At 42.8% G+C, this 13,115-nt stretch overlaps 1 protein-coding gene across 8 annotated transcripts in view; it reads left to right on the forward strand.

Moving 5' to 3' along the window:
* Positions 1-2,784, forward strand: part of FLVCR1 (FLVCR choline and heme transporter 1) — a 28,858-nt gene extending 26,074 nt beyond the window's left edge. For 5 of the 8 annotated variants that reach the window (XR_015142641.1, XR_015142638.1, XR_015142642.1 and 2 more), the window contains one exon: positions 77-2,784. Coding sequence is in view for 3 of the 8 variants with exons in the window: in XM_086342310.1 (XP_086198436.1) it covers positions 77-151 (75 nt within the window). In the remaining 5 variants the exon portion in view is untranslated. The remainder of the gene's footprint in view (positions 1-76) is intronic. The other 3 variants (XM_086342312.1, XM_086342313.1, XR_015142640.1) reach the window with 2 other exon arrangements.
* Positions 2,785-13,115: the final 10,331 nt, after the last annotated feature.

The raw sequence follows: 13,115 nt of genomic DNA on the forward strand, positions 1-13,115 counted from the left end.
GTCAACTGTGGATCTGTCATAATGACATATGCCAGATACGTAATGTAAATTTTTTATCTTCTTATTCTTTCTACAGGTACCAGTTGATAGCCCCACAGATCAAGAGTCAAAAACTGTCCTGATGTCCAAACAGTCAGAGTCAGCAATTTGACGTGAAAGGAAAAGTAACATCATGTGATAATTGAATAGTAAAGCCTGGTTTATAGGTTATGGAGAATGGACACTTACTTGAAAATTATTATGTGACTCCTAAATGCAGTTACTGTTTTTTTATTTAATTGTTAATTTAAAGTACTTTTGCTGACATTTTAACATAGAAAGTAGAAGCTTAGGAGGCTTTCTAAAATGATAATATGGAGGTCCATGCCCTTCAAATTGCATAGGAGTACATGCAATTTGTTTATTTAAATATGCTATCCAGTGGAACCAAGTGAACAGTATATTCCTAATTATCTCCCTTTCCATCCCTGATAGCTCAGTTGGTAAAGAATCCACCTGCAATGCAGGAGACCCTGGTTTGATTCCTGATCAGGAAGATCTGCTGGAGAAGGGATAGGCTACCCACTCCAATATCCTTGGGCTTCCCTTGTGGCTCAGCTGGTAAAGAATCTGCCTGCCATGCGGGAGACCTGGGTTTGATCCCTGGGTTGGAAGATCCCCTGGAGAAGGGAAAGCCTACCCACTCCAGTACTCTGACCTGGAGAATTCCATGGACTGTCCATGGAGTCGCAAAGAGTCAGACACGACTGAGCGACTTTCACTTCACTTCACTTGGCATTGTTCATACCAGCTGTCTAAGCCCCTCAGTGTGAAACAGTATACCAATACGATACTTTTAACCCACCAACGGACACTATTGGGATGAGACTTTCAGATGACCTCTATGATTTTTCCCATTTCTTACCATTCTCATTAGAAGCTGCTTTGTTACAGGTACTGTCCGTGGCCATAAAAACTCTTCAGTGTGTAGACGGAACTCATACCTTTGGTCTTAGGCTTGTATTCTCGTTAAGCGAAAAAGCCCAGACACAGACTCGTTGCCCTGAGTTGGTCTCTGTGCTGCCTTCCCGGTCATTGTAAGAAAGTTAACACTATATTTACTATATTTTTTCACTCCAACTTGAAATTGAGTAGTTTTGTATCCATTGCCTTTTTTACTTTTTTTTTTCGCCCTTCAGTATATAGCTTTCTGCTCAGAACATTTCACCTTGTGTTTTCTGGGCTTTTTCACGGTGTCTTGTATCACACCTTATACTTTGGCCTTGACGATTCCTGAGATAAGGAAATCTCTAATAACTTCAGGGAGACCGGGTGTTCCCAATTAGGGGGGACCCCTTGAAATGCTGTCTGTTCTGATTCTGCAACATGGTTTCTTCAGACGATTCTCCTCTGAGGAGTCCTGTGCCCACGTCTGTGCTCCCTCAGTGCGCTGGGCACGTGGACTCCTTTCTTCACCAGGAATGTGCACAGGCTCCGACCTGCTGGAACAGCCTGCTGTTTTCTGTGCTCAGGGTAAGGAAAACAGGACCAAATGCGTTTCCACAGTGCCTACCACTGCGTTTTGTTTACAGTGAGAATCTCAATGTTGTTCACGTCCTGGCTCTCCAAGCTGATAGGGAACATCTTTAGAGTAATGACATTGAAACAGCCGTGATACTTGTATTATGTCCACATAAACACAAAAAACCAATCAGGTATTCCCTTGAATACCCTTGAAGTGAATTAGCAATTAGCTATGTGCATTGCTTAATATTAAAATTATAGCAATCTCCATAACCAAACGACAGGAAATTATGTGGAATCTTACCCTGGAGAGCGTGTTACCAGAAGAACTTATTCAGGTCTGTGTCCTGGTGGATCTGTTTCTAGCTTCCCTGTAAATCTCCAGGCAGCATTTTCCTCATCTGTATGTAATGAATGTAAAATCTGATCTCAAAGATCATTTTTTGAATCTTAAATGCACTCATCAGGGGATAGACCAAATCACTGTAGCACAGGAACTTAAATCTAGCTGGAGGAAAATTCCCTGGACAATTGAATAAACAACTGTGGTTGTTACCTTGTAGATACAGGGAATTTAATGTCTGTTTTCAGCCTTTTTGTTCAGTTGGTAATAGCTCAGGCAGATGATGCTGTATCATTAACTTCCCTAGATAATCACATCACAGATTTTATGGCCAAAAATATATTTTAAGGTCCCTCCTTTAAATGATTGTTTTTATTTTTAAACTGTCAATGTTGTTTCAAATAATCATGTCCTTGTCAAGTTCCTGAGGTTTTGAACAAATTACAGATAAAAGTTGGAATATTTTATTCCTGAAAAGTGTATATACATATGTCATGTGTATTTGTCCTAGTTGATTAGAAAAAGAATGAAATATTACGTGGCAGAACACAAAATGAATTGATAAGTTTTTTGTATTTTTAGTTAAATTTGTAATATGTCAGACAAGAATATCATACGATTCTATGTTGTATCTTTGAAAAATGGAGTTGGGTAACTCACTTGTGTACATTTTAATTGAGTGATTTGAGAAAGAAACTGGATGCTTTCAAAAGTATTTTGAAATGTTCCAAATACAGCTTTTGCCTTTTGTGAATGTTGGAGAAATATCTTTAAAAATGTGTTTTAAAAATATGTGTAAACTAATAGAGTATTGCCAGAGAATGCCTGTCTGTCTTAAGTCATTTTTTATGTTCTAATTTCTGCTCTTTGTACTGTTTAGCTATATGCTTGTTCTTCAGTATTTCAGACCTCAGATAAATTTATTTTTTTAATGTTAATTTTGTATGGCTTTTTTTTTTAATTCGATACTTCAGTACACTTGGGGAATAGAAAAAAGGTTATAAGATTTCAGAATGGCCCAAGAGAGAAGTGGTTTGTGGATTACCAGGTAATAAATCTCACCTGGGTCAGGGTCAGGGTCAGGGTCAGAGCTGAGCCCCAGAGGAACCAGGGCTCAGTCTCCCCACAACTTGCTTTGGTGTCTGCCCCTCACTGGCCAGTCTGGCGGCCCCGCCGTGAGCCATCATGGACACTCCACCTAAGCTCCAGACTGTTCTCTGCCTTTTTTATCCTGCTAGGATGTGCCTGTGTGAGACCTTATAGCCTAGAAATAAAAACAATTTACAAGTTTCTTCACTGAAAATACATGTTCATGCTTCATAACATTAAATGAGATAATACATGAAAAGCATTTAGAATTAAGGTTGATACAGTCAACACTCAAAAAGTTGGGTATTATTTTAATGCATTAATGACTGGTAACTAGCAGCAATTGCTACTTACATGTATTTAGATTTGAAGAGAGGCATTCAGGTGACTTACATCAAAAGAATACCAGTGAGGGAAATCTGAGGTCCTGTGGAGGGTCAACAGAGAAGATAATTGGGGAGCAGGGCAGCAGAGCCTGTTCTATTGAAATCAGACCAGGCACAGGGCTGCCCACTCCAAATCCTCCCAAAACTAGTCTTATGTTCTAATAAATAGGTTGCTATCTGTTAAAGAAATTGTAATGAAGACTAGAAGCCAGATAAAAGATTAGTCTACAGCAGAGACTCCCAAAGCTTTTTCTTTATTGTTTGGCTGTGATGGGTCTTAGATGCGGCATGTGGGATCTAGTTCCCGGACCAGGGCTCGAACCTGAGTCCCCTGCGCTGGGAGTGCAGCAGCTTAGCCACTGGACCACCAGGGAAGTCCCTCCCTAAGGTTTTGATCTCAGAATTCTTACGTAAAAATCCTTGAGGATCCCAAAGAACTTCCGTTTTATGAGTTATATGTCAATATGAATCATATTAGAAACAAAACCAAAGCTATTCATTTAAAAATAACTATCTTGACATAAATTTCATTATTATGAAAATAACCTTTCTAAAATAAAACAAAGGTAGTGAGACAAGTGACTCGTTAATGTTTAAAGAGTACAAAACTCTCTAGTGTTACAGAAGATAGCTGGATTCTTAGATTCTTCATTCAAACTGTAAAGATTCCCTATTTTGATATGTTTGAAGAAAAGCCTCGCACATGTAGGGACTTGGAAAGGGAAAAGTATTTCACTAGTCTTTTCAGATAATTGTGGCTATTCCTAGCATTTTACTAGCCTTTTCAGATAATTGTGGATACTCCTTAATACTTTACCAAAATCTGAATTGGTAGTGTCTTAAAGGTTGCTGCTGCTGCTGCTGCTGCTAAGTCGCTTCGGTTGTGTCCGACTCTGTGCGACCCCATAGACGGCAGCCCACCAGGCTCCCCCGTCCCTGGGATTCTCCAGGCAAGAACACTGGAGTGGGTTGCCATTTCCTTCTCCAATGCAGGAAAGTGAAAAGTGAAGTCGCTTAGTCATGTCCAACTCTTCGTGACCCCATGACTATAGCCTACCAGGCTCCTCCGTCAATGGGATTTTCCAGGCAAGAGTACTAGAGTGGGGTGCCATTGCCTTCTCTGGTCTTAAAGGTTCAGTTCAGTTCAGTTCAGTCACTCAGTCGTGTCTGACTCTTTGCGACCCCATGAATCGCAGCACGCCAGGCCTCCCTGTCCATCACCAACTCCCGGAGTTCACTCAGACTCTCATCCATCGAGTCACTGATGCCATCCAGCCATCTCGTCCTCTGTCGTCCCCTTCTCCTGCCCCCAATCTCTCCCAGCATCAGAGTCTTTTCCAATGAGTCAACTCTTCGCATGAGGTAGCCAAAGTACTGGAGTTTCAGGTTAGTTGCTGTGAAATCTGAAACCAGAGTTCCTACTTTGTTACATTAAAATCTAATGCTCTCTCTTGTTCTATAAAAATATTTCATAATATTATGCATTTGGAAAATAGGATTTCACTGAAGTATGCAGCTTTTCCAAATATTAATATATTTCATCATATGCCAGACAAGTCACCTCTGATCTCATTAGAAAGCCTTTCAAGTATTGGGAAGCAGTCAAGCCCATATATGTATTCTAAATCTTGTTTTGGCAGATGCAGGATTTCCAAAATGCTAATTTTATTTTGAAAGCTTGGTTCTCATCACTGGGTAAAAAATTCTGCCAGTTGTTTCTTGAAGTGACTCACTTCGTGGTTTCTTGAGAAAGTTCGTGCCAAATGCCCAAGTCTGGGTAACCGTAATTTATGTCAGTCATTATTTCAAGTGAAAATGATGGTCTGTGAAAATCAGGCTGTAGTTCAGCTTGTGACTCAAATAATTGTACGTAGGCTTTTCCTCTAAACAGCCCTCATACTTTGGTGTGTGGCAGTGTGTTATGCATACTTCCTGTGTCATCACAAAATATTAAAAAGTCATATACCCGAGGACTGGGATACAATAGCTGTTATTCCTTCACCAAGGACATTCTTAGGTAAAACTGACTTTTTTAAAAACTGCAAATGCGTGGTAGTGAAAAATCCAGTGGCCACCAGTAATATGGGTTGATGTCACAGCCCTTTTGGGGCTAAGATGCCAGCAGTTAGATATATATCACCACATTTGCAAATGTCACCCAGTAAAAACATGTAAATAACTTCTTTGTATTATTTATTATAAGAGTTTTGACATGGATTCCCTGTAAAGGTCTTAGGGACTCCCGAGTTTGTTTCCATCAATCACACTGTGAGAATCACTGTTCTAGAGAAGAGTGTCTTTCAATCAACGATTGACAATGTGAGAAGAAAGAGTGGATATGGGGGGAGGGTGGGATGAGCTGGGAGGTTGGAATTGACATATATACCCTACTGTGTGTAAAACAGATAGTGGGAGGCTGCTGTGTAACACCAGGAGCTCATTTTGGCGCCCTGTGATGACCTGGAAGGGTGGGATGGGGGGAAGGGGAGGAGGTCCCAGCGGGAGGGGATATATGTATACATATTGCTGATTCACTTTGTTTTACAGCAGAAACTAAGGCAACATTGTAAAGCAGTTATTATTTGTTTAATTGCTAAGTCGTATCCAACTCGTTTGCGACCCCATGGACTGTGGCCCACCAGGCTCCTCTGTCCATGGGATTCTCCAGGCAAGAATACTGGAGTGGGTTGCCATTTCCTTCTGCAGGGGATCTTCCTGACCCAGGGATCGAACCCACATCTCCTGCATTGGCAGCTGGATTCTTTACCACTGAATGACCAGGGAAGCCCAAAGCAATTATACTTCCCAATTTTTTTTTTTAAAAAAAAAGAAGGGCAGAAAGTAAGAGGGGGTCAAGGATCAGAGGTCTCTGATGAGCAGGCAGAAGAAAGGAGACTCCTTGGAGACAGAAAAACCCATGAGAAAGAAAGGCAGAACTGGGTATTTTTATCAGTTGACCTGTAGTAAGTAGGGCCCTTTTCTTGGTGATGTATTTGGCTTCATCGAGCCTTAGTTTGGCATGCTGGGTCTCTCGCTGCAAACCCGGCCTCTCTAGTTGTGACACACAGGCTTACTTTCCCCACAGCACATGGGATCCTAGTTCCCCGACCAGGGATCAAACCCGTGTCTCCTGCGTTGCCCAGCAGGTTCTTAATCACCGGGGAAATTGTTAAGCCCTTTCTTAGACCCTATTGAGAAACACCAAAATTACATTTAGATTTTCAGTAAAACGAAAGACTTCCATTCAGAAAAAAGTACCATTCTCATATTCCACTGCAGGCAAAGTTACACAGGTAAGGGGCACATTTCTGAAATCAGCTCTTCTATAACCTGCCTGCCTAACCTCAGCTTCTGGGACCAAGATGCCTGTCCCCACCCACTCTTTACAGGTGGAACCAGTCATTCATTCTTGTAGGTGAATATTGCCCTGAAGTAACTTGGAGCGGCCTTGACACCGTCCTGAGCATGGATAGTCTCATGACTTCTCACAGGAGATAAAATACCTTTGGGTCCCTAAAGAGAGAGAAGGTTCAAGGTGCATTGACCTCGTCTTACATCTGTACTGAGATCCATGGATGTCCTGTGAGTAGGTTTGAATCAGAAGGAGGAGGACATGGGCCTGGAGGCCCTAAAGCCTTGAGAAATTAAGGGAATGGGTTCAGTAGAGAGGGGGAAATGACTCATAAGGTTAAGTCTATGAACTTCACGCCCCATTGAGACAAATGACAGGTCGGGCTTATGTCTAGTCCTGTCCCATGTATTCATTTGCACTTTTCCCTTCATTGATATTGTTTTAAAAGCCCATGATGAAATGGTGACTGGAAAGGGAACTGTCCAAAGCCGGAAGACACTTGATTTCCGGTTGCAGCCTCTAGGTTTTGTTTGACACATGCTGCTTAAGCAGACATCTCTTCCTCGGGAAAACATCTGCTTCCTCCAGGGACTGAAAGGGCCCCAATCCCCTGAGATTAATGGACAGAGTACATTTTCATAGAGCTTCATAAGAGTAAAACTGACATGAGTGACAATGATCTCTTTTTCAGTCAAAAGCCCACTCCTTCAAAACATTAGTTCAGTCGCTCAGTTGTGTCTGACTCTTTGCGACCCCATGGGCTGCAGCATGCCAGGCTTCCCTGTCCATCACCAAACATATTTGACCCTTCAGACATATTTTGACCCAAAACCAAGAGAGGTGAATTGCAGATCATCAGCTGGGGTGGGATTTTGGATGGACAAAGCTTCCCCATTACACAATCAGCAGCTCAGTATTAGAGGAGTCCCTGAGCACACTACGCCTGGGCATAGAGTCAGCACCTCCAAACCTATGCAGTGCTTGCTACTATTAATGCATGACACTTTTTTTGTATAGTTAGACCATATTTTAAAATTTTTTATTTATTTTTGGCTGTGATGGGTCTTCGTTGCTGCACTAGCTTTTTCTGGTTGCGTAGAGGAGGGGCTACTCTTGGTTGCAGTGCGCAGGCTTCTCATTGAAGCGACTTCTCTTGTTCCAGAACACAGGCTCCAGGTTCCTGGGCTTGAGTAGTTGTAGCACACAGACTTAGTTGCTCCGAGGCCTGTGGGATCTCCCCAGACAGGGATCAAACCTGTGTTCCCTGCATTGGCAGGTAGATTCTTAACCACCAGACTACCAGGGATGTCTAGACTATATTACTGCTGTGCATTATTTTATTGTCTCTGCAGTACTGTGAGCCCTTTGAAAGCACCCGTTGTGGTATGTTGGATTAAAACACGAGCAGCCTTTGGGAGCCTAAAGTCTTAGGCATGATGAAACCCAACCGCCCATAGTCTTGCGGCAGTAATAGAAACCCTCTGAATTTCTGTTTCTTCCTTTACAAGATGGGACAATAGTTCCTTGCTTGGAGGCTTGTGGTGAGGATTAAATTTATGTAGAAGGTCGCTTCTGAGCGAATGAGACCCATTATTATTCTCATTGACAGTATAAATAGGGACAAATAAGGACAGTATAAATAGAGATAACCCTTGAGAAGCAGTTGAGGGGGAACTGAGGTCTAAGTGTTTGGATTTCATGTTATAGCAGCTGCCAGTAAAATTATTGATGTCCAAAGGATTTAGATATTAATACTTCTGTGTGCAAGTGGGTGCCGTCCTGGACATTGTGACCAGCACGTGAAACTCGAGAATTCCGGAGAGATACAGATCTGAGCAAACGCGATAGGGGTCAACGCACTTTGGCACCAAAGAACGAAACTGAGATGTTCTTGTGGGCAGGAAAAAAAAACGATTTTTATGTGTATTGCACAACCCACAACAAAGGAGATTAAATCACAAACGAGGAAGGAAGCTGCTGACAAGTCCACTGCCCGTCCACAGCTCTTCATTTCTCCTTGTTCCCTTTCCATTCACATGCACGAGTAATTGCCCACAGACGTAAAGCAGTTTGCATACTCAATATCATAAGCACTTCCCATATCACTACATGGCCTTTGTAACCATTTTATTTTTTTTCCAGTTTTATTGACATATAATTGACATATAACATTGTATTTAAGGTGAACAACATAACGATTTGATTTCTATATTGTTAAATGATTACCACAGTAAGTTTAGTTAACATATATCACCTCACATAGTTACATGTTTTTTTCCTTGTGATGAGACCTTGTAAAATCTACTCTCTTAGCAACTTTCAAATAACCATTATTTTAAATCATTGTGTAATATTCCAATAAGGCTGATACACTATAATTTACCTAATGGGTCCTTACTCGTGGCCATTCATTTGTTCACTTAGCATATACAGAGCATTTACAATTGTGTCAGAGTTCACACCAGGAACTGGAAATATAAAGCAGTGTCCTGCCCTCAAAATGCTCACAGACAGGAAAATCACCAGGTCCACAGCACTTGATCTAGACCGTCCATGCGCAATTGGCAACAGACCCCCGAGGAGGCGGCACCCTGCCCCGCGTGGTACTCTCAGCTCTTACCGCGGGGAGCACACAGGGCTTTCCCTTCTTTGGAAGGGAGGAGGATTGTGATACTTGCCTTTGAGGCCCCGGTTTCATCGTTTTATGCCCCAGTGCCTCTGCGCCCAGCCCAGCACTCCCTCACCTTCACCTTCTGGTTTGTCAAAACCCTCTCAACTCCCTCCATGTCAATGAGACATGAAGCCCTGAAGTGTAATCCTGGGTTATATTTGCATTTTAAATAGTTAAGCCTCAAACAGTCTCCGTTGTCTGAGAAGACAGACTGGGCGAGGCTTTGCTCCTTGTGTCTCTGAAGTCACTTTGCTTTAGGCTCGTGTCTCTTTTACCTCCGAGTAAGTCGATCTTTTCCTTGACCCTGAGAGCCTGGCTGCCAGACCAGCACCGGGCACAGGGCAGCGAGGGCCGGCTCTGCCCCAAACTGGGGAGAGCACGCCCTCTGCTGGTCATCTCATAAACTGCTTAAATTCAGTTCCGCTCAGTATCCGACTCTCTGCGACCCCATGAACTGTAGCGCGCGAGGCCTCCCTGTCCATCACCAACTCCAAGAGTTCACTCAAATTCATGTCCATTGAGTCAGTGATGCCATCCAACCATCTCATCCTCTGTCGTCCCCTTCTCCTCCTGCCCTCAATCTTTCCCAGCATCAGGGTCTTTTCCAATGAGTCAGTTTTTTGCATCAGATGGCAAAAGTATTGGAGTTTCAGTTTCAGCATCCTTCTAATGAATTTTCAGGACTGATTTCCTTTAAGATGGACTGGTTGGATCTCTTTGCAGTCCAAGGGACTCTCAGGAGTCTCCTCCAACAGCACAGTTCAAAAGCATCAATTCTTTGGTGCTCAGCTTTCTTTATAGTTCAACTCTCACATCCATACATGCATGACTACTGGAAAAACCATAGCTTTGACTAGATGGACCTCTGTTGGCAAAGTAATCTCTTTGCTTTTTAATATGCTGTCTAGGCTGTACTGTTTCAGACTCACTGCCAAAATTTCACTGGGGATGGCTGTGTGTGTTTGTGGGATGGGGCATAGGATGTGTTGGTTTTTTTCAGCCATATCCAAGCCAGCAAGCGCTACTTAACCCAAACACACACACACACGCACACACTTGAGTGTGTGTCCCGCCACTCCCAGCTCTGGGCAGCACCTAACAGGGCAACAGCAATCTCTCATCTGTCTAGTGATGCTTACAAACCAAATAATGGGATGGTTGGTGAATGTCCTGACTCCTCTTAACTGCCCTGGACGATTTCTGTAAAATGGAGCCCAGCTCAGTGATTCTTCCTGGAGGCTGCTCCCGTGGCCCTCAGGGTCCCTCGGGCCACGCTGTTCCAGACTCAGCCCGGTGTCCCAACAGCAGGCTTCCTTCCACTGACCCCTCACAGCTCGGCAGTGGACTCTCACTCTTCTCCACTCCTACCGACCAAATATCAAGAAATAGTGGCCTGTGCAGCACAAAACTATTTTTTTTATGTTGGGCAAAAGGATTTGCACGCAGTGTTAGTCTCTGAACCAGGTTACCAGAGGACTCGTGGAAACATACTCTCCAAGTTGGGATAAACGCTTGTCTGCACCTGGAAGATGAGCCTCCTTCAACAGGGGACTTTCCTCAGTGTTTCTCCTGGTCACATGTTTCGCAGGTAGGCTCCCAAACCCTTTTCACCTGCCGGCACACCTAGAAAAGGATCCTCTTTGTACAACACCCTGGGGCAGATGACCTTTTAGAACTAACACCCAAAAAAAGATGTCCTTTTCATTATAGGGGACTGGAATGCAAAAGTAGGAAGTCAAGAAACACCTGGAGTAACAGGCAAATTTGGCTGTGGAATATGGAATGAAGCAGGGCAAAGGCTAATAGAGTTTTGCTAAAAGAACGCACTGGTCATAGCAAACACCCTCTTCCAACAACACAAGAGAAGACTCTACACATGGACATCACCAGATGGTCAACACCGAAATCAGATTGATTATATTCTTTGCAGCCAAAGATGGAGAAGCTCTATACAGTCAGTGAAAACAAAACCGGGAGCTGACTGTGGTTCAGGTCATGAACTCCTTATTGCAAAATTCAGACTGAAATTGAAGAAAGTAGGGAAAACCACTAGACCATTCAGGTATGACCTAAATCAAATCCCTTATGATTATACAGTGGAAGTGAGAAATAGATTTAAGGGCCTAGATCTGACAGATAGAGTACCTGATGAACTATGGACGGAGGTTCGTGACATTGTACAGGAGACAGGGATCAAGACCATCCCCGTGGAAAAGAAATGCAAAAAAGCAAAATGGCTGTCTGAGGAGGCCTTACAAATAGCTGTGAAAAGAAGAGAAGCAAAAAGCAAAGGAGAAAAGGAAAGATATAAGCATCTGAATGCAGAATCCCAAATACCAAGGAGAGATAAGAAAGCCTTCCTCAGTGATCAGTGCAAGGAAATAGAGGAAAACAACAGAATGGGAAAGACTAGAGATCTCTTCAAGAAACTTAGAGATACCAAGGGAACATTTCATGCAAAGATGGGCTCAATAAAGGACAGAAATGGTGTGGAACTAACAGAAGCAGAAGATATTAAGAAGAGGTGGCAGGAATACACAGAAGAACTGTACAAAAAAGATCTTCACGACCCAGATAATCACAATAGTGTGATCACTGACCTAGAGCCAGACATCCTGGAATGGGAAATCAAGTGGGCCTTAGAAAGCATCACTACGAACAAAGCTAGTGGAGGTGATGGAATTCCAGTTGAGCTATTTCAAATCCTGAAAGATGATGCTGTGAAAGTGCTGCACTCAGTATGCCAGCAAAGTTGGAAAACTCAGCAGTGGCCACAGGACTGGAAAAGGTCAGTTTTCATTCCAATCCCAAAGAAAGGCAATGCCAAAGAATGCTCAAACTACCGCACAATTGCACTCATCTCACACGCTAGTAAAGTAATGCTCAAAATTCTCCAAGCCAGGCTTCGGCAATACGTGAATAATGAACTTCCAGATGTTCAAGCTGGTTTTAGAAAAGGCAGAGGAACCAGAGATCAAATTGCCAACATCCGCTGGATCATCGAAAAAGCAAGAGAGTTCCAGAAAAACATCTGTTTCTGCTTTATTGACTATGCCAAAGCCATTGACTGTGTGGATCACAATAAACTGTGGAAAATTCTGAAGGAGATGGGAATACCAGACCACCTGACCTGCCTCTTGAGAAACCTATATGCAGGTCAGGAAACAATAGTTAGAACTGGACGTGAAACAACAAACTGGTTCCAAATAGGAAGAGGAGTACGTCAAGGCTGTATATTGTCACCCTGCTTATTTAAATTATATGCAGAATACATCATGAGAAATGCTGGGCTGGAAGAAGCAAAAGCTGGAATCAAGAATACTGGGAGAAATATCAATAAGCTCAGATGACACCACCCTTATGGCAGAAAGTGAAGAGGAACTCAAAAGCCTCTTGATGAAAGTGAAAGAGAAGAGTAAAAAAGTTGGCTTAAAGCTCAACATTCAGAAAACGAAGATCATGGCATCTGGTCCCATCACTTCATGGGAAATAGATGGGGAAACAGTGGAAAGAGTGTCAGACTTTATTTTGGGGGGCTCCAAAATCACTGCAGATGGTGATTAAAGCCATGAAATAAAAAGACGCTTACTCCTTGGAAGGAAAGTTATGACCAACCTATACAGCATATTCAAAATCAGAGACATTATTTTGCCAACAAAGGTCCGTCTAGTCAAGGCTATGGTTTTTCCAGTGGTCATGTATGGATGTGAGAGTTGGACTGTGAATAAAGCTGAGCACCGAAGAACTGATGCTTTTGAACTGTGGTGTTGG

Source organism: Bos grunniens, chromosome 16 (genome assembly GCF_055505025.1).
Source record: "Bos grunniens cultivar Pamir isolate PY7600 chromosome 16, Bosgru_T2T1.0, whole genome shotgun sequence".
In the NCBI taxonomy this organism is placed as follows: Eukaryota; Metazoa; Chordata; class Mammalia; order Artiodactyla; family Bovidae; genus Bos; species Bos grunniens.